General features: G+C 36.1%; 1 protein-coding gene across 4 annotated transcripts in view; it reads right to left on the reverse strand.

Annotated features, from left to right (window-relative positions):
* Positions 1–3,380: 3,380 nt before the first annotated feature.
* Positions 3,381–22,117, reverse strand: part of STAG2 (stromal antigen 2) — a 73,074-nt gene continuing 54,337 nt past the window's right edge. For 2 of the 4 annotated variants that reach the window (XM_054516346.1, XM_054516347.1), the window contains exons 19-34: positions 21,435–21,638; positions 19,833–19,903; positions 19,393–19,480; positions 19,209–19,289; positions 17,143–17,235; positions 14,644–14,818; positions 14,058–14,197; positions 12,873–12,974; positions 11,094–11,242; positions 10,429–10,557; positions 9,877–10,082; positions 9,228–9,417; positions 9,029–9,142; positions 8,110–8,236; positions 7,701–7,778; positions 3,381–5,294 (exon numbers count right to left, since the gene is read on the reverse strand). In XM_054516346.1, coding sequence (XP_054372321.1) covers positions 5,271–5,294; positions 7,701–7,778; positions 8,110–8,236; positions 9,029–9,142; positions 9,228–9,417; positions 9,877–10,082; positions 10,429–10,557; positions 11,094–11,242; positions 12,873–12,974; positions 14,058–14,197; positions 14,644–14,818; positions 17,143–17,235; positions 19,209–19,289; positions 19,393–19,480; positions 19,833–19,903; positions 21,435–21,638 — 1,971 coding nt within the window. In that variant the 3' untranslated portion in view covers positions 3,381–5,270. Of the gene's footprint in view, positions 5,295–5,396; positions 7,161–7,700; positions 7,779–8,109; positions 8,237–9,028; positions 9,143–9,227; positions 9,418–9,876; positions 10,083–10,428; positions 10,558–11,093; positions 11,243–12,872; positions 12,975–14,057; positions 14,198–14,643; positions 14,819–17,142; positions 17,236–19,208; positions 19,290–19,392; positions 19,481–19,832; positions 19,904–21,434; positions 21,639–22,117 lie in introns of those variants that run through there. The other 2 variants (XM_036401987.2, XM_054516348.1) reach the window with 2 other exon arrangements.

The following is a 22,117-nucleotide window of genomic DNA, read 5'->3' on the forward strand; positions in this document are numbered from 1 at the left end:
AGAATTCAGTTGAAAAAAAAACACCCCAAGAAATCTGCTTTTCAAGATTCAGAAGATTATAAACTGGCAACAGAAATAATGGAAAGACAGCTTTTGTCAGTTGATACGTAAGAACAGTTGTGTAAAAGACAGCTCAATGCTTTAAGATGAACAATAAAGAGCAGGCTAAATATAAGATACGCCACATCTTTAAGTGCTTTTGTGCATGATATGAAAAACAAGTGGATGTGGTTTGCTTTTTTGCTTTTGGTGGAGTGCAGCAGTTTGAAAAGAAGAAAACAGAATTTAAGCCTGTGAAAAGAGTGTGTTAAAATAATAAGAGATGGGTGCATTTGTCACTCAAGAGCTGTGGTTTAACTGCTTTTCACAAGGCAGCAGCCAACTGAAGGCTTCCCTGCTGGCAATGTGGCCTGGCAAACAGGTGTCAGGTGGAGCTGCTGGCCAGGACACAGGGGCTGCAGCTCTCCAGCAGGGACACCCCAGTGCTGGGCAGCTCGGGAGCAGAGGCTGCTGAAGCCCTGAGCCAGCCCAGCCCTCCCAGGAGCGGCAGGAACCACAGCACAGGGCTCACACCAATGTCCCACAGCCAGGGCCTACAGATGGCACAGGGGATTTAGGGACAAAAGCCCAAGGGCGAAGGTACTGAATGAGCAGTCTAGAGAAGGGCTAGATGAGCACAAGGAGACCCTCCCTGCTAAATTTCTGAGGGATCATTTGAGCTGTACCCAGAGCCCACCAGACTGGGAACAAGCTGCTGCTCTGTGCACGGTTCTCTGACCCACCATCACCCACCTCAACCAACAGGAAACTGTCTGCAAGCTCATTAATCCATTTTCCCAGGTCCTGCTGTATTACTTGAATGCTTTCACGGAGTAACTACCAACTTCACATCTCTCCTTAATAATTTGAGATGTTCTAGGCCTCCAGGTTTTATTACTTTTATATTTTATTTTATTAGGTTCTTTTAAATAGCTTTTCTGAAAGTGCAGAATTCAAGGTGTTATCAGCTGAACACAACTTTCACTTTTAAAGCTGGCAACTGCAGCTTTTTCTTCAACAAAAACAGTTAATATACACAAAACATGACGACTTTTCCTCTTATTTTCCAATCAAAAAACTGCTGAGAAAAGCTCAGCAGAAATGACCCAGTCAGGTTTGGGAAGCATGATGACATTATGGAACCGTACACATTCTCTGAAGGACAGGGACATTTTCTGTCAGCCAGCCACTCAACCACACTTTGGATCATTTTTCTGGGCACAGTCAGAGCTTCTTACCACTGTACTGCCACTATGACTTACATCCATAAAACCTGGCAGTAGCTCCAAAAAACCACAACAAAAAGCAGCAACTGAATCTCTAGCTGGAAAGCACCATTTGCAACAACATCTAACTGGTAAAAGTTTTAAAGAAATATGAAAATCGATATTTAATCAAAGAAATAGATTCAAGAAAGAACAGCAACATGAAGATGGGATACAGGAGAGAATGACAGCTGAGGAAAATGACAGGCACAATTCACATGGAATTGTTACTTTTAAAAGAGAATTATTATAGAACAGTATTGTCCTGCATTATCTTGTTTTCTGAGTATGTGTCATCATCCACCTCCATCAAAAATATGATCACTTTTGGATGCCACGAATGTGTATGAAATTAAACAATCTCAGGACAAGAAATTGCATAGGATTATGAAAAATGAGGCAATGGCATAAGCTACATTTCAGTATCACAAATTAGTCAGAGAATATTAAATTAAAGCAGTTAAGTAGGAATGAAAATATTTCTTAAAGAATCAAATTGTGTTTTATCAAAAGAATTCTGAAGCACAAATCCACAATTTTGACAAATGCTTCAAAGAATGAACAAGTCCTTGATATTAATCAGGTTATAATGATAAAAAAAAATCTATAGGTAAAAAAGTAGCAAAGCACTGTTGTGAAATCAAAGCAGCTCAAAAAATCCAGTGTGTGTAGGAAGTTAATTGTATTGCTGTGCTGAAATCCCACACAAGGACAGGTGTATGGGTAAATGTGGGGGGGAATAGAGGGGCAGATTTTAAAGAGGTGCATTTTTAGTTACACTGAGATTAAAGATGGGGATTTATGATCTCTAACATGCTACAGGAATCAGCATCACACCATCCAAGAGAGACAAAAACAAACAAACAAACAACAGCCATCACTAACGTCTTAGATATTGTCTTTGGTTGTTTAATATCAAGAAATACTTTTTACAGAATATGTGGAAACTATTCCTTTGAAACTCATTCTGTGTCAATACGTTCCCTGTGGCCTCTCTGGTACACCAGAGGACAGGCTTTACTTTCTCTGAATAGTTTGTTTTTTCCTACATTTTTATCATCTCTCTCTTCAAAACTCCAATTTTTCCATTTACAGGCTTTTGTACCAAAGCAGCTTAACTAGAACAGACTTTACATTGTATAGTGAAGGTATTTTTCTTGCATTGTAAACTTAGAACTTACTAAAACAATTTTCCACAAGATACTATTGAACTTACAGCAGGATTTAGAGACAGGAATAATGAACATTTGCAATAATCATAACTAAAATGAAAACCAATCCAAAACTCCTAAGGCTACATTAGCAAGGATTAAAAGTTTTCTCTCTCTAAGATCTTAAAACTACTGCTTTAAAAAGTCTCGTACCAGAAAGGAGTTTTCAATTCCCAGCTAGAGGTGCTCAGTAGTTGAGGAGAGGGGAATGGGAGGGGATGTTTAGGGTTTCCCCTCATTCCCTTGCTGTCTGGCCAATTAAGCTCAAAATGCTTACCAGGTGTATGATCAATTTATGGAATGGAAAGTAGCATACACAATTAATGGTATTTCCATTGGACTATGTACAGCATCTCCAATGTCAGAATCAAAAGCATTCTGAGTAAAATCAGATAATAGTTATTAGGAAAAAGAAACCAACAGAAAGGTTATTAATACACCTTTAAAAAACGTAACACAAAAATAATTAACCACTGCTTTCTTGGCATGTAAAAGTTCTATACAAATTTTAAAAATTTTATTTGCAGGTACTAACCTCTTCAAAAGCTCACTCTGTATTTACACTAATTCTTTTAACAAGTTTATCTCAAATTAAAGCATATTTAAAACAATCATGATTGCATTAACTTTTCTGCTTTAAATTATTACCCAATTAGTGCTTTATTCACATTTTAAAAACTTGTACAATTTATTACAAATATAAAACAGTGCAGTTTTTCATACATTATCCCAACTCTGAGACAAACACTTAAAAGACATGGAAAAAGATTTTGATTTCTATAAACATAACATTTGCATTACTCATACCCCTTTCTTCACTGTCCTCCCATAACCCCAATTTAAAAAGATCAAACATACAACATACTGTAGGTTTATTTTTATTCAAAAAGTTACTGTCTCAAGACATAAATACAAATCAGAAAACAGTACAATTAGGACAATAGAATGTGGAGGACAACAGGTTAAGGTAAATATATAAAACATTTTTAGCTGGTTGAAAACAAAGCTGTAAGAACTGCTTTCACAAAGAAACACTCCTTCAAGAGTAAGAAAAATCAACTTAAGTTTAAAATCATATATACAGTCCTCTCAGCAGTTCTATTAAATGCAGTGGTGTGGAAAACAATATAGGCAGTACTTTTAGACATGAGAGTATTTATTTATGTAAAATGAGTTAGGCAGATCTAGTTTTCATTTTGTTGTTACCCCATGACCTAGTAAAATAATTATATTTTATCATGATCCTTTAGATAATCTATGGTTTTTGGCTACCACAGCCGAATGTTTAATTTCTGAGTCTAAAAACAGGAAGCCTTTTTGTATTCACCCATTTGGGGAGATTCTTGTATTGCAAGCGTATTAAGGCATGGAATGATTAAAATAATATATCTCAAGAACTGAGAGACAACTGACAAAAAATATACATATGTAATATAAGTTAATATTTCCTTTAAAATGATGTCTAGCTGCCTAAGCCTTGCAAAATGAGTCAATGTCAAAATGGCATAGATCCACTTTCTGTTTTAGACCAAATTTAATTTATTTGTGAATGGACACAAAATGAAATTTAAAGCTTAGCTTTCAAAGAATATTATGGGTTGTTTATGAGTTTCTATTATCCAATCTAATTTACATATAGAGGAAATGTACTGTAACCTGTTAGAAGTATCTTTAACCTGAAGACTGCTTGCAAAGACAGATAGATAAAACAATATAAAATACAAATTTAAAAATCATTTTTAAAGCATGAATTCTCATGCTCTTCTATTTTTAAACATTGTTAAACTTTCAATATATTTCTGAAACCTCATAATTTTAAGTTGGAATTTAAAAGTAAGAAAAAACTAAACAAACTGCGCAATTATAAAATCAGCACCAATTTATATATATATATAATTTTATTTAAAATTTAGATCCCTATTCCCACACTCTAATAAGCTGTATAATTTTTGTTTAGAATTTTTCTGCAAACATACTACAATAAGCTTCTTTTATTTGGAGACAAAATACAGTGGCACTACTGGAAGGAATTTCACAACATTACATTTTTCTTAAAGGACAAGCAAACTTTCAGGGTTGGTAATGGGCAAGCAAGAGTGAAATCTGTTACGTTCTGGTAGCTTATAGCTTATGGACCTTTCTGAGAAGGCTAACATGAAGCTTTTGGAATAAAAAGTGTGTTTTAGATTAAAAACCTGTTAAAATTCTGCTTTATGTATTTATTTCCATGATTAATTGATACAAACCTTCTGTTGCTGAAGTTTGCATTTAATTGAAAATACTGACAACTCTTCTGGTTCGTTCTACACTGTGAGAAAACCAATCCATCTACTATTACAGCTCATGGACGTGAACAGCAATCCAGCAGAGCTCATGATTATTTAGTATAGCCAGCAAATGTGTAGAGAGGGGCTCAAATCTGTACCAAACACCTCTCAGACTGTTAAGATTAAAACTCAGAGGGAATACTTCTTATGATCCAGAAAAAAACTGATAGCACATAAATAAAATATTGAATTTTTTTCCCAACAAAAAGTGTAGCTTATCCTCAATTGTTTACTTGTCCTTTACATTTCTTTTTTTCTTTCAGGCAAACAAAACTGCCCCTTCAATGCACTTGATCTTGAAAGCATGTCATTCTCCTTAGAGAAAAATCTGTTCAGAATTTCACTGTATCTACCACAATTTTGTATTGAAAAACTTCCTCTTCCACTTAGAAAATGACTTCACCACTGATTTATTTGCTGCTCTGGTATTAAAACATTGACACCCCAAGAACCTAAAAAAAAAGTTAGAAATGGTGTCAATTTGTAGTCTAATACACATTTAACAAATAACAAAGCAATTAGTATATAATTTAAGATTAAGACACTTCAAGATATGTTAAGGCATTATTAAGTTTATTTTTCTTTCAAACCAGATTAACCACACTTCTGATTTAGATAATAATATGAAAAGGGCTCCTCATTCATTAGAAATATTTTTTTCTGACACTTGAAATTAACTAGATCCAGTAGGAATAAAGCCTGTGTTTTAATTATTTTAGGTAATAATTGCAGAAGAATTTTTAGTGAGGTGCCTAACTCAGACTTCTTTGACATTCTATTGGCACTAACCTGAAATCAAATGTGTTATTACCAGCTACTAAACCTGGGACAAAACACTGCAGACACTGGCTGCTGCTGTGTCTGTGATCACAGAAACCACAGGCCATCCCACATCAGCCAACCAGGACACAAATTTAACATTTCCTAGGAAATGTATTCACTCTGTCAGGAAGACAGTGAAAAATCAAACAATCATCAGGTAAAATCAAGCAACTGTACTTCAGGAGATTGTGTAACTAGGGAAAGAAACAAAAAATCAGTTTCCACTTCCCATGTGAGAACAAGCTGTACAGCTTTCTATGTCAATGAAAGTATGTATGACCACTGATGTGCCAAAAAGAAGATCCAGATTATGTGACTGTCCTAATGTTTGTAAGACTTTATAGAATCAGCAAGAGTCAAAACAGACCAAATTTTCCTGAACCTTGACAATGCTGTTCACATTTATCTGTTTACAAACCAATTTTTACTGTTCTTTGAATTAAATTCACTTTGGGTGCCTCCTATAACAGAGCACACAGACAGAACTGCCTCTGGTGCCAGCAATAACTGGGCACATCCGACTAGAAGTCTAGTCATAAACCATGTGCATCTGAATAAATTAAACAGCTTTATTATGTCTACGCCTATTAAAAACAAGTGCAACAGCTCCAAGAATAAGGGACCTCTGAAATAAATTATATGAATAAAGCAAATTAACTTTATTCGGAGAACTGTTTGCGTTTATGCGATGATGTTTTCACGCTGAACGCTGTCTGTCAGACTGAGCGGTTGCCCGGCCCCGCCCGGCGCTCGCTGCGCTGCCGGCGGCTGCCCCCGCGCGGCCGCTCCCGCGCACTGCACCCGGCACGGCGGGGCCGGGCGGGAGCCTCACCCTGCTCGAGCAGCCCCAGGAGTGTTAGAGCTGGAGCTAAAAGGGCTCTCACAGCAATTAAATGCAACCTGGAGGAAGGCCAAGGTTTCAGCATTGTCAGACTAAAAAGTGACTGGTACTTCACAGATCAGTCCAGGAAAAATTGAGAAGAGGAGGGGAAGAATTATTGTAAAACAGAATGTCAGAGAACAGGCGAGATATTTTCTTGGTGTTAATTCAGGAAAAGAACACACAACAGCCAGACGCACAGCCTAACTGATTCATTATTACTAAAGCAAAGCCCTACTGGTACAAAATATATGGATTTGCAATTATTAAAACAGTATTTAGGACTTCTTTCTCCCATAAACAAGAACAGGTTCACGCTGCAACATTACTGTAAAAAAATACATAACCATCTTCCAAATTCCACCAAGCTGTCCAAGATTCCCAGGAAGCCTTGTTGTACTGTCCTCTGCTGGCTTGCTGCAGCTTGTTATTTCCAGTGTAATTTTGTACCAGCTACCCAAGGTCAAAAATGGCTGCATACTTTACAAGTGGTTCAAGACAGAAGGAATCCCTCATGCAGATTTTTAAAAGAGAATAGAGACTGCAGATTTATCAAGTCGGATAAAAGGGCAACTGCAAGCAGAAACTAGAGACTTCGGATGTTTTGGACCTAAAACTTTATATGGAAAGAAAAAATACCTCTCATCTCTATAAACAGATATCTGTATTATCTCTTATTTTCTCCATTATCTTACTTATGCACAAAAGTAAATATGCCAATTAAAAAAAAATACCACAAAATGCAAATCATCTAATGCTGACATTTGGTAATGACATCAGAGTCACTGAACTAAGCTCAGCACAACAGGAAACTTGCCTTTAATACTGTGTATGCACATTTCTTCGTTTTTCTAATGCTCTTTGCTATCAGCCTCTGCTACAGTCTTTTCCATAATAAATGTGTTTTCTGCTCAGAATCATAGGTTTTAACTTTTACATAGCTATATATAGATATTAAGAACAAAAATTCCATAAAATTGCAAGGAACACTGACTATCCTAGAATGTATGGAGCTGAATTACTGTACCAGTCTGTCAAAATAAGCTAACAATGACAACCTGAAGATTGCATTCTTTCCATTTAAAATCTGAAGTAAGAGAGTATGGCAACCTTAAGACTGATTAACATTACTTTCCTCTTATGTAAGTGAACCTACCGATTCATCCATGATTGAAGCAGGGTCAAAGAAATCTGGTTTTAGCTCCGTTCGTTCTCTCCTGTTCTTTGATGGTGGCTTTAGAAAGCAAACAGACAAACAGGTTAAGTGCAATTTCACCAGAAAAACAGAGGTTTTACACTGTAGTCAGTGAAGCTGAACTCTCAAGGGGTAGAAATTCACAAGGGATAAATGTTATTAGTTACGACAGGAAGTGCTCTTGTTTTTGTAAGTTGGAGCAGTTGGAGCAGATGGCTCTTGTATACAGACAACAGCACAGCCCTTTAGCAAGGCAGAAAGCAACCAGAAGTATTTTTCTTTTATAAGAAGGAAAAAATTAATTCAAATATTTTACTTTGAAAGCAGAAATACAAATCCCAAGACCACTAAAAGTAAGTAAATTTCTTACTAGGTCTATGTCCATGGTGTCAAAATCCATGCCTTCATTAAGATCTTCAATCCGCCCTTCTGATGACATCATCACATCTTCAACAATTGGCTCTTCATCATCTTCCATTAGACTTGTGCCACGTCGACTGAAATGAAAAGCAATACTGTTTAGCACTAAATCAAGTTAACTTCTATCTATTTAAAAAGCTAATGCTCAGTAAGGGACTCCTAACAAATGATGATTCCATTAGATAAAGCAGAAATGAAGTAATGAAATGAATGCACAACTACTACTAAAGAAAGCTGGTATTTAACCAGAAGATATTAAGAGAGCATGAGACAGTGCCTAAAAAAAGTCAGTTTAGACAACAATGGGACATTTCTAAATAGGTATTCTGAGAGGGTGTGAGAACTGGTAAGCAGATCTACACCATACCTAATTTATGCTCAAGTGAGAAAGAACTTAAGTTCTGCCACTTAAAGAAAAATTGTTTCTGCCTTATGATAAGGCCAGAAAGAATGCCTTTGAAATAAAGTAGATGTGTAAAACCATTACAAATACACCCACACAGTCCTTCATCCTCTCTCCTCATAAATTCCACATGAAATACCAGAACTTATGAGAAAACTAAGGAGTCATTCTAATTATACTAATTGGTGTCATTGTATTAAAAAAAAGCCACCACTTAAACAATGTTATATGAAGTACTGGATATAAAACAATCAAAAGTAGGGGAAAGATGCAAAGCTCCTCAATACATTTGTTTTTGTTTGCAACATGTACTTTTTTTCTGCAGAACTATACTGTCCTTAAGAATGAAGAGAACTTTTGAACTTAGAAGATGTATCTCTCTTAAAAGATACAGGTGTTACCACTGCATTTATAAACCCTGCCCTCCCCTCCCTGACCCACAGAAGGAGCATTTCACTCCACTCACATGGCGTGTTGCAAGTTGCTTCTCAGCTTGACGTAGTTCATCGCTGCCCTCTCCTGTTGTTGTCGCGCGGCTTCTTCCTGTTGCCTTTGAGCCAACATCCACGTTACTTGCGTGCTTAAAAAGACCATTATTCTATTTTAAACATGTACTGGTTTTGTGTATGGACACTAAGACAAAGCAGACCTACTGCTGTACGTACTTGTAGTCGAGCGGCGGTTGGTGGTGCTCGGGCTGCATAGGATAGACACCCATGTAGTTCTCGTCGGGTCGCAATCTCTTGGGCTCCCTCATTATCGTGGAGGTGAGCTGAGGTGTCTGCATCATCACTGGTGTGTGCATTGACTGCTCCCTGTTCAGCCACATACTGTCACTACTGCTGCTTTCTTCAGCTGGAAGCAAACACAGCGAGAACATACGAGAAGTTTTTTTCAAACTAGTCTAAAAGTGAATGCTGAAACACAAATTAAATGCGTGATACAGAGAATCAATTGCTTTACTTTTTGCCACAAAGTCTTACATGTGCCTCAAAGGGCCTGGATTTATAATCACTGTCTGGAGCATTTCTATACTTTTCTATTGTATGACTCAACACTGTATAGTGCCCGTATCTTCTTTTGAGAATAAAATTAATACTTTTCCCACTAAGACACATACATGATTACAGATTACCTGTTCAGGAAAAAATACAGAAAGGCATACCAATACAGTCACACTAAAAAATATGGGACAATGTGTGCATACCAATACAGTCACACTAAAAAATATGACAATGTGACAATAGATTTTCATATAAACAATAGTTTATATGAAAATCTATTCTAGTAAATTTAAGATGAGAGAAGTTCTACCTTCGGGTACTTTCCGCTTGCCTGTTGCTGGCTTTGTCTTCTTATTTCTTACTGTAGATCCTCGACTGCTGATTCCACTAATCACTGACATGGTGTCATCATCCCCACCGGCTAATAACGAGTTCCGGTAGGACATGAGAGGAAGCCACACATCTTCTCTTCGTAGAGACATCTGAAAGGTCATGAACTTCTCCAAGTAAACATACCTTTAAATGAAACAAGAAATACAGAGATGCAAAAATCTGTAACAAAATGTTACCATGTCAAGATAAGTAACTACTGAAATTAACAGCCTATGTTTCTTATCTAGTTAACATAGAGACCTGACAACAGCAAATCTGGAACACAATTTCTGTTTATCCACCATAAAATGAAAAATAACAACAATAAACACAATTTACCTTCTGTGAGTATATTGACTACATTAGTGTAAACTTACCTTGATGTGTCAAAGAATCCATTTCAGATGAATACAATACACAAATACTTATTCTGAAACACATCTTTTGTGGTTATCATTACAAATACTAAGAATATTAAGAAAATACTTACACTGTTCTTTTGTCTTGTCTGAGAAGTTTCGAGGAAAACTCACTGAGAATGTCAAGAAATGCCAAATTTAATGGTGGGTGGCTCTCACCTTGTGGATTAGGCTCCTTAAAAGCAAATTCTATGCCATCCCTAAGAACAAACAAAAAATTACATCAGACAAAGAACAAACAGAAGTTCAAAGCACTGTGAGCTACCAAAACCAAACCCCTTTCCTTTATGTCAAGAAAGCAATAATTTGATGTTCCCATATTCCAGCAAAAAAAGTGAACACTAGTTATTATTTTAATCTAGACACACTCTTTCTGTCAGAATTTCTACCTTGCATTGCAGCTTTTCTGCATGAGGCCAACATGATCACCACTGACAATGAAGTGGATCTTTTCTTATTGTTATGGACCAGACATTAAAAAGACTTTTTCATTATAGCACCACTGCTATAATTTACATGCATTTACAATGATGCTGGAGAACACCAACAATATTAAACATTTAGGTTTTGCTCAGAGACAAAACTGCAGTCATCCCCTAATTAAGATATAGGCTATATCATCTCTAGGGCTGAGGCACTTAATATTAACAAACTCATTTTCAAAGATGAAGAAGATTATCTTATGTTAGTCAAGAAGTGTTGACAAAAATGGAAGTAATACAAAGCACACAATTACTTGTGTAACATAGCAATAGCTTCTCTTGTTTTCAACTGATCCAATCCAAATGTTAAAGCAAAACGTCGAGCAAGTTCCTTTATGCCACTGAATGTTGGTGATGATCTGTCAAAATTATAACCATTTTCTTGAATCATTTCATTGAAGAGCTGCGCGGAATAAAAAGGGAAATTTTCATGGATTAAAAGATTATGTCAAACTTTGGACCAGAGATTAGTTTCAGTTTAAAAGTATGTTTCACAGCTTTTTCCCCCCACTCCTGATCTGACAACACCAGGAGACAAACATGGACATTTTGGACAATGAAGTCAAAGCTACTCTTGAAGAGTCTGCAGCCCAGAGATAATTTGAAATGCACTGATCAAGCAGTCATCAAATTGTAGATATAGTGGATGACAGATTTCAGTGCTTCACTAAATCAGGTGTTCTAAAGTTGAGAATTCAAAAACTTAGTAGGATTCCCTAATTACATACACTAACAGAGAAGAAATAAACAGGGCGATCTTCACCTGGTCTTCACTAAAATACTTCATCAAACTACTAGTTCCCAATTCTTTTTTTTTTTTTTTACTTCTCAAAATACAAGTATAAAAAAGAAACCCTAAAATGGAAACATGTTCAGGAAAACTGCCAAAGAAACCAGAAATTCTGTCACCAATGAGATTTTTAAGTACATATCAATAGTTGTCAAAGCCAAATATTCTGAACTTCAGTCTTTTCTTTTCTCTGATCAATCCTTTCTCAATCCTACTGAATTCAACTATAATTCACTTAAATAATAAATTTTTCTATTTTTTAAATTTTGTCTAACACACCCTTCACTCTTTTGTATCACAAAGAATGAAACAAGGAGTGTTTAGTTACATATTTTACACTGCAGTTCCACCAGCTATTTAAGAGTCATGCTGCTATCAAAAGGAAAGGCCTCATCCTGCCTTGTTTTGGCAATATCCATACTGATAAACCAGTCCTTACTTTAGTAAGGACTATTTCCATTTGGCCTCCACCAGGCTCAATATCCAGATCCACAGTCACTATGTAGCTTTATAACCTTTAGTCGAAAACCAGGGATAGAGAAAATATATTTGGGTAGATTTTCCTTTCATGGATAGCATTGATCTATGCTGGATTACAGTGCTTTGGAGATATATGTCTCTACTGTTCTGAGCCTGTGGATAAAATCCATGCAGATGGTTTAAGTGAGCAGATGAATCAAATGCTAACTTTAACTGAATTCATCAGGTTTCCATACAAACTTTACTGAAGAGAGCATTAAGGTATGTTTTATTGTCAAATGTGTGAAGTCTCTACTAAACATTAAGAAATTACAAAAACTTCAAATTAATTCTCAGAATAGTTTAAAAAACCCAAAACCAAAACAACACACCAAAAGCAAAACAAAACTCCCACAAAAAACCCCCAAACCCCCTACACCACACAGGCAGGAAGTATTTATCTGTTCACAAACAAGTAAACTGGCCATTTCACAACATATATCTAAATACTTAAACTATTGTTTTAGAGTTATGAAGGTTTCATAAGAGTTCATTAATTTTTTATTTATTGACCTCTCTTACATCTTTTGTGGTACAATATTTGGAAAGTATAGGAAGACTTCTGGCAGCTTTTCACATAGTTGCAGAAAATGTGTTTCAGTTTAGACCACCTTATCCCTACCGCCCATATCAATTTCATCATTGATATCCCAAACTAGTTACTAAACAACAGGACATCACTACAGTATGGAACTTCATGCATAAAAATATTGTAAACTCTTACCTGCTGCAAACTAAGAATAAGTGTTTTAGCACACTGGATTTTGTCTATCTGTCTTGTTTTACTCATTGTTTCTTTAATAATATCACCATAGTCATTGTAATACTAGGAAAAACAAAAAAAAAACAACAACAACAAAAAAAAAGGTTAACTGTCAGTGTTAGTTGAAAACAATCTAACATTATCTAAAGGGTAAAACCCCAACATGTTCATGATTACATCAAAATTACACCCTAAACTACCTCCAGAATAATAATTGAAAAAATACCTAAATGCAGAAAGAATAAACCCACTTTTCAATCTTGCAGTATTACTTTAGAGGCAGAATGACCTATTTATCTTCAGGGCCATGACATATTTGTTAATGACACGTGTTCACCCCTTCAGGGTACAGTATTGGAATCTAATCTTTTTACCAACTCCTGTAACTCTGGTGGGGAGTTTTATTTTCTTTGCTGAAAGGATGCACTTACAGACAGCATCATAGGCATAATTTATCCAACAAAGACAGCGGTCTGTTCAGTTTTTTAAGTATTTCAGGTTTAAGAAAGACCCAATTAAGTTATTTGGAGAATCAAAATTATATGTAGGGCGCTCAAGACAGATATAAAAGCAGGCTGCTGAAATTTTAGGATTTTAAGGTAATCACCAAGGAGCAAAGCTTTATCATGTTCACAAAATGAGAACTCATATTAGTGTGCAGCTATGAATCCCATGAGCCAGGAGAGGTTTTTATATTTAAGTAAGATTGAAACAGATATAAAGATAATGGGGAGAGGAACTCAAATTTTACTTCTCTTCTACAAAGTTTAAACTTAAATGATTGGATGAGACTAGACATTATGGAGTTGATCTTGGGAAGAACATTCTCAAAAGGCCTACTAAACTAATAAGTGAATTAAAAAGACACCATCAATCAGAGTAAGAAAATAAAACTAGTAAAAACAACATTAAAATAATTAGTTTCCCTCCTCGATCCCCACCACCCACACAACACTGGAACTGTAAATCTCATCTTAGTAATTTTTCTCCCTACATACAAAAAAGGGCCTACAACTCTGGAGTTTTGAGTTCTTCACATTTTGAACCTGTTACCTTGCAAGGTAAAAAACAAGTAATAGTTAGAAATCCTACAACTACTGTATTCTAGTAGTTTTATTAAGTAGCACTACTAAGCTTCAACTTTACCTTCATATATTGCTTGAAAATGTCCGCGGCTGTGTTCATTTCCACCACAGTATACACAATAAGCTTACAGAAAGCTGCAAGCAGGTTTCTTCTTTTGTGCAATGCTTCAATTTTGCTGGCTTCATCATCCTGCTGTCCATCTAGAAAGAGTTCAGAACAGGAAAACTGTCAGGTTTAAAACTCTATGTTTAAACATTTCTTTATAAAACTGATATGGGCTAGTGGTCATGATTCAGAAAATCAGATCTCAGTTCTGATGGCAATGCACTTCACTGTCCACTGACATGTTACCCTGATACAGAGATAAATATTTGAACCTATTAAACCAAACCTTTATTGCAATTATCCTACATGTTCCCAATACAGAAAATCCTTTAATCAGCTGCTGACATCTAAAAGCCACCCCTACCTTTTCGTACATGCACACCTCTCAATGACAAAACAAAATTGAAACAAAAAAATAACCAGGCAAACAAGAAAAAAACCAACAAAATCCCACTACCACAAAAACCCAGAAATGCACAAGGAAACAAAGATATTAATTAGAAAATAAAAAATAAAAAGGTAATTTAAGTTTTGTACAAACCTGCACTATTATTATCATCATCCTGATCAATGAAGACATGATCTAAAATAAAACTGAGTAGTTCAGATTGCAAGGAAGAATCAGGAGTGTAAACAAGTGGCTCCAACATGTCACGTCCTCCTGTCATAATCTGATGGCTGAAGATCATCAACACATCACACAGAATTGTGAAAGCCTGTTAAAAAGAAACCTTAATAAATACTTGTTTGGAAAGCGGATTTTGTTTAGAATAATATATTTGCACTTGACAAAATACTCAAGATCTCAACAGTGTACACAGGCCACGAAAGTCCTACACAACTACAAAGGCCAGCTGCATTTAAAATGTGCATAGCTTCACATAGCTGGTTACTGTATCAAGACTGGGTCTCCAAATAAAAATATTGCACAGATGATGCCAAATTATATGTGAAAATATTGCAAGACTAAAACATGAGAAGCCTGAAACTCCCAAATTCTACCTGACTGATACTACATTTGGTCACTAGAGAACTTTGTGGACTCTGACCATAGTACAATCTCCTTTCTGCTGTCTTTTCTTAAAAATGTTTCAATCACATTTGTTTAACATACAACAGCTGAGATTATTCAATCCCTTTAAATCTTAATGTCCAAAAATGCAAAAGTGCAACCAAATTTTTCTTTTGCTGGCTAACTTGTACTTCTGATATCAGATTTAAATGTCTGTACTCCACTGCCCCAGAAAGCTCAAATGACTTAGTACCTGACATTCTTCAAACTAGCAGACCAAGGCAAGAAGTTGCTTAGTGCTGCATCTTCTCTTTGGCTCTAATCTCCTAAGTACTTCCATGAACAGCTCTGTTCTCTAACTTCTCATAGTGAGTATTACTAATTCCTGATCACAAAAAATACATGTGCTCCTCTGAAGTCCCTTGTGTCCTTCCATGAGATTAAAGGAGGGAAGTGGAACCCACAGGAAGTGGAACATTGTACCTGTGTGACAGCTACCCAGTGTAACCAGGCAGCTCCAGTTTCTAGAGTGTTCACCAGAGTCAGAGTCATACAGCCTCTTAGAGGGACCTACTCAGAGCTTCAGTAATTTTTGTTACTAGCACATTCACACCCTGCACCTTGTGATTATTACACTAGATAGCTCTTTGACATAGAACATGCCTATTAAGCTCCAGGAATATTTTTGTTCTAGCAAGAGTTTCAAAAGCTGCAGTTGTGCGACTCAGCAGACCAGATTTTCCACTTTAACCAGGTTATTATTATCTTCAGCAGCAAAAAGGCTCCTGGCTTTCTATGTCTTTAATTAAACAGTCTACCTAGAAGATAATCTGGTCCTTCCCCTGTAGAGACATACTTCATTTTCTTTCATTTTAGCATTTTAAAGATTGTTAAAGGCATTTACTTAGAATTAATTCTGCTATCAGTAACCTGTGCTCTTCACTGGAACCTCAAAATCCTATGAGTATCCTGGCCAAAGAAATATTTGCTCACAGATTGAAGAGACTCAGCCCCTACAATTCAATTTAATTTTTTTTTTAACTCTGTTATTCTCAGAACTTAGGACAAGTGTTTCCCAGTGTCTCAATTCTTTTTGAAACAGAAACAAAAAATAAGGACCACCCCCAAAACCTCCATGCAAGCATTTCAAAAAAAGTCAGGACTTCTGTCTCCTGCCTGAACTGTCACACATTACTTACTCACGCTCAATATCTACATTTTTTATGTCTGAAACATTCGGGAGCTAAAACTCTCCCCACAAAGAGCAACTATATGAGGGACTAACTATATAGCTGCTCATCAAGCAGTGTATCATTGCTGAGGCTTCCAAGCATTTGCTACAGCATCTCTGAACAACACTATTACCAAGAGAGCAGTGTGAGAGTGTTCCCAACAATAAACTCTCCCAGGTTACAGTGAATACTTTGTGCACTTATAAACATATACACACTCATCTTGAGTAGTCTTTTTTTTCCTCCTGATTTTGAGATGCCCAAATTCTTGGGACTCTGAAAAACTGAGGAATATATTGTGTTATGAAGCAACACAGAGAAGGAGGAGAAGAGAAGCTGCACCTGGATGCATTCAAAGACAGAACTAAAAAAAACCCTTTTAAATTGCTGTCCTTAGCCAGTTTTGAGGCTATGAATCCACAGCTCCACAGGAGATGTGGGTCATTAGCACATGGTAAGCAAGAGGTTTGAAATGGAACTCTCACTCAGCTTATACCCAGAGGCTTCTACAGTGCACCTGCAGAGTCATTACTATAAGTAGCAAAAAGTTCCTTTGCATAAAACATTATGCTGCCTAAAATTACTCAAAAGAATCAAGTTTAAATGGATTCTGAAATCCTGTGTACAAGAGGAGGACAAGCATACAAGCACCATGTGCACTGACACTCAAAGGGCACTCAGCCTCAACAGCCAGGACATCACGTTCCCACATAAGTGCCAAAAATATTGGCAAGAGGAATTTTCAGCTGCTTTAAAGTACAGTATTAGAAGACTCCAAGTAACAACAGCCACTAACCTGTTCCTTAACAGCAGTATTTACATTGGTCAGGTAGTGTTGACAGATTTGACAGAACACTCTCATCTGCTTCTTTAGACGTAGAAGATCCTCCTTTAAAAAGAATCATTTCATGTAACAGTTTTGCTTTTCCAATAGTCCTATACAGTGCATTAACTTCCACAGAGCATTCCACCAGACCTCAGTGGCAACATTCAAGTCCACTATATTATTTTAAAAAATCACTATTACAAATAAAATTAGCAAGTAGCAATTTCCTTAATTTTGTCATTCTGTGTAGCACAGAAGAGATGGTAGTTGGGATGAAAATCATGTTATTTTATTTAAAAAAGTAGTAACTAAAAAACCTGTTATGTAGGAGCAGAAAATAATCTCAATAAGGGACAACTTTCCATTAGGTTCTTTTCATTCCTTCTGAAAGTACTACAAATTACATTTTGCTGCAAAACAGCTAGGTTAATCTTCATTTCTAAACTAACTTGTCAGTATTTAGCCCATCTTCTGCCATTAGGCTTGTGATAAAGCTTTAATCACAATTACAAAAACCTCAAGACTGCTGTTTACCCTTTAAGGAATAAGGTAACAAAACCTCCAAATCCTTCACACACCTACGCCACCTCTCAACAATCTGTGCAGCCACTTCTTATCAGGTATCTGGAGTTGGAAATGTTAAAAGCCATTAAGACACAGATGGGTAAACTAACCAGCCAGTGCTGAAGTTCATATTCATCTCTAACACCTTCAGACTATAATTACTCACTAGACTAAAGAAGTCTCAACAGATAGGGGAAAACCACAGTAATGTGATACAGGTGTTCTCTGTTACAAGATCATTAGTACAAGTTACATAGCATGATTTTCCACTCCTGCATCTACCAGAAGCTCAAACTACAACACCCTAAAATAAAAAAAAATTAAAGGAAAAACGTATGTGTCCTCACATTAAAATGAGAGTATTGTGTAGTAATGGATTATTAATTACTCATACACTATTAATGTCATGAGTTCCCTTTGTTTTCTCCCTAGTAAACTGTGACAGTCATAACTTCTTTTTCTTGTATTAATTACAGGCATGATAATCAAAGTGTTTAAAAAAGGTGAAGAATTTCCTTGCCTCCCCTCTGACATAAAGAAAGGTGTGTTAACAGTAACTCCAATAATGAAGTGCAACTCCAGCATAGATTTCCAGTAAAAAACTGGAAACTGCAGAAAAAGTATGTTTGATTACAGGGATTACATTTTTTAATTTTTGAGAAGTAATTAAAATGCTTCAGCACTTACAAACTCCATTCTAAACTAGCTAGGCCTTTTAAAAAAAGCCTTTTTTTATGTGGCAGTTCACACAGTGAACCACCTAATCAACTTCTTCAAGTAATGCTGGATACAGGAAACCTTAATCCTTTCTCTAAGATTTTTCAAGAAGTGAAATTGGAAAGATGACATTTGCCAGAGCTTTGTCCTTCAAGATTACTATACATAGAACCAGAACAGGGCCTCTCATCATTCCCTGAAAAAAAATAACTTAATCTTTTCACATCTTTATTTAACAATAGATTTAAAAGACTGATGAAGGGTAAAGTAGGATTGTGACATACTGAGCAATAAGAATACTATGATAGTACAAATTCTTAGATCTCACCAACTTGTCACTGATATTTCAAGGTTTCCAAACAAATCCAAACCCACTACCTGAGAGTAGAAAGACTAACTATACTGTGTTTGGTAACTTCCATTCTATCCCTTCTTGGTATTGTTACTGTGGCTGACAGGCTGATGCTAAATCAACAAATCGTGTTGATTTACTGTTATTTTAAAATTCAGTCAAATGAAATATAATACTGACATTTAAATAATAAAACCAATTAAAGGAAGTACTAGGTTTGTAAAAGTAAAGAATGTGACTACTAAAAGTATTAATTCAGAAGAACTTATTCAAAAAGCATGATTAGGTAGGTATCAATATAAAGAACAATCCTAGTTTTAATTAATGCCATCACAGTTCCCACTTGATGACACTGCACTATGTACAAATGTTTATTTACTAATACAACTGGAACAAGGCATACCTTTGTGGAACTGCTTTCAGTAACTTTTGCTAGCTGCCAAAGGATTACATAATGAGTACACTGCAGTGCATGAATAACAATCTGAAATCAAAAGGAAAGAAAGCATTAGATGACAAAGACCCATAAAAGACAGCAACAAAAGGTATTTGTTGTTGTGTCTAAAGAACACATTTTAACTACAGACCTGTTCTGGCATGTCTCCATTTTCAATGCCAGTTTTCAATAGCTTGTAGTTGCAGCCAAACAAGTCCCATCTTGATAGGTCATGAGCACTGGAAGCATTAGAAATGAAGCAAAAAGTATTATTTAACTAAAACTTCTTCTGCAATTTCAGAGACTACTAACAACTACTAAAAGCTTAACTGGTCAAAATTAATTAATTAATTACTTAAGTTTTTAAATTTATGTTGAAAAAACCCAACCACTGCATACCTCCCCACCCAAACCAACACACACACAAAAAATAATAAAAAACCCCAAAACAATCCCATTAAGTTGCATTAAAAAGTAAGATGCATCATATTAAAAACAAACAACCCCCTCACCACAAACCCTGATCCTGAATTAAAAACAAACAATTCCCCCCACCACAAACCCTGACTGACATGTGCAGAAGCCACTTACTTGTGAAAAGCAGTGATTCTCTTCAGTGTTGACAAAACTTGATATGCATCATCTTCATCAGGTTCCTCCCCCTATTTAATAATCATACAGTGAGATATCTCAAGCAGTGTAGTCTCAGTGAACTGGGGAACTTAATACAACCAAACCCACAAACCCCCAAGCTGGGGGCAGGAGAGGGTGCAGACCTGATTCTAAATTATTGATAAAATATTTATCATGTCATATATGCTTTCAGAAGAGTCAGAGAGACAGGGCAGTCAGCAGTTCATATGTAGAGATGGGAGTCAATGATGTTAAATGTCTTTTCCAACCTTGACAATTCTAGGATTCTATAAAATATCAGCAGAGGAAGACAGAGGGGGAGGGGGGCAGGAGGAAGGAGAAGGGAGAAGAAAAGGGAAAAGCCTAGGCTAGTGAAATACAATGTATAATGTAGGTGCTTCTATTTTCTCTGAAGAATCCAGCAGAGGCCACTGTCAGACAAAAGACACTGGACTAGATGGGCCACAGGTCAGTACTTCAGTCTTCCTTTAATCACAGAAAAGAGTCTTTGAGTGAGGTATGGGAACTGGCTTGTTCTAATTTTCCTGTAAGTTCTGACAAACTTGAATTTAGTAAAAAAAAAAAAAGTAAAAATCAAAGGGTCAAAAAAGTATCTATTTGTACATAAGATAAACTGAGGTCAAGAAACTCCTCCTTAGTCTAGCAGAGATAATGCAAGTTTTACTATTCTATAGTTGCACAACCTATCAAAGAACTAAGGATTTCAACACTTCCACCAGAGTATTTGCATTTTTCCTTCAAGCCAACTTCTGACATGCTTTACAACTTCTTTCCTTGCTTTACCTCTCATTGTTTTCATCACAAAGGGAAACAAATGGGCACATTTTTTGTTTGGGATTTCTAGAATGGAATTCTAGTTCAGAACAAAAAGCAAGAGAAAAAAGGAGAGCTTGATAAACTACATGCATCTGAGAAATGTCAAGAATGAAGCTGTCAAAAAGACACTTCCTATGCTCCTCACCACAGATGAAAAGGAGAAACAAATTTTGTCTGAATGTCAGAGATCCCACATAGTGAAGTTAAATACTCTATCAGGAGATTCTCACTTCTCAGATCAACACAGTGTGGGAACAAAGTTATTTTTGATCTACTAACTGCATCTGCTTGCATTCAGGAAGGGAGGGGGAGTGTTTTCTAGAGATTTTGATATTTAACAACAGCAGTATGCAACCACAGGCAAGACTAGCAACAGTAGTAGATCTGAGGAGAATCCTAGGGGAATTACAATACTACAACTCTCAAAAATGTAAGCCTCAAAAGCTAAGAGTAAAAAGTTTATGTATTTAATTGTTTATCTGAAACTTACTCAAATTCCTAAAGGATTCTTGTCAAAAGACCAAAATTAAAGACTCACTACAAGAACAGTCTATGTTCACACTATCACAGCAGCGACACTGTAGTATTATTGCACTTGACTTAAGAGTTTTGAAAGCCAGAGGGAAGCTCCCATCCCTAGCTCTGACTTGCAGAGAAAGACAGAAAAGAAATACTGAAAATATTCACAAGGGCAGGAAAAGGTGATCTTGCACATTAAAATACCTCTTGCAGGAAGTCCTCAAGCAGTCGATTAAACTTGTCTGCCAATTCATCTATTAACTGACTTCTTGCAATGTCAACCCTGTTAAAGATTGTGAATTCTTCATTACAGAGAGCATGGTAGGTTTTTGAACAGGCTTCCAAAACATCTATATCTGTGTGCTTCTCCACAATGTCCCGAATTTGTCGCAGTAAGGCATCCAAATGCTACAAGGTAGACGAGCCAAAGAAGAAAAGATGTATTGTTATTTTCATATATATACATATATACATGCAAATATACACAGGCATATTTAATAAACCTTAAAGAATTTTAAAAGGTAAATTCTGATAATTACTTTTGTACTATGATACAGAACACAAACACCTTCTAGAAAATCAGTAAAGCTTCTGAGAAATTAAGTCTATTTATCAAAAATTAAGTTGGAACTTGTCAAAGACCAAATCACAGAAGTAATTAGAAGTTTGCTATTGTTGGTATGGTCTTATCTAACATTTGAATTTGCAATGACAACTGAACAACACAGAAGTATTTATCTCCCACTCACACAAACATTTATGCATGTTTATGTGTGCCTTAAAAGCTGTATAATTGAAGTTTTAGTTTCCTAACACTCTACTGTCCACCAACTAAAGCCAACTTCAGCTGTTCATATATTCCTCCCCTCAACCTGAGATGCTCACTG

The sequence above is a fragment of the Molothrus ater genome, chromosome 14, assembly GCF_012460135.2.
Source record: "Molothrus ater isolate BHLD 08-10-18 breed brown headed cowbird chromosome 14, BPBGC_Mater_1.1, whole genome shotgun sequence".
In the NCBI taxonomy this organism is placed as follows: domain Eukaryota; kingdom Metazoa; phylum Chordata; class Aves; order Passeriformes; family Icteridae; genus Molothrus; species Molothrus ater.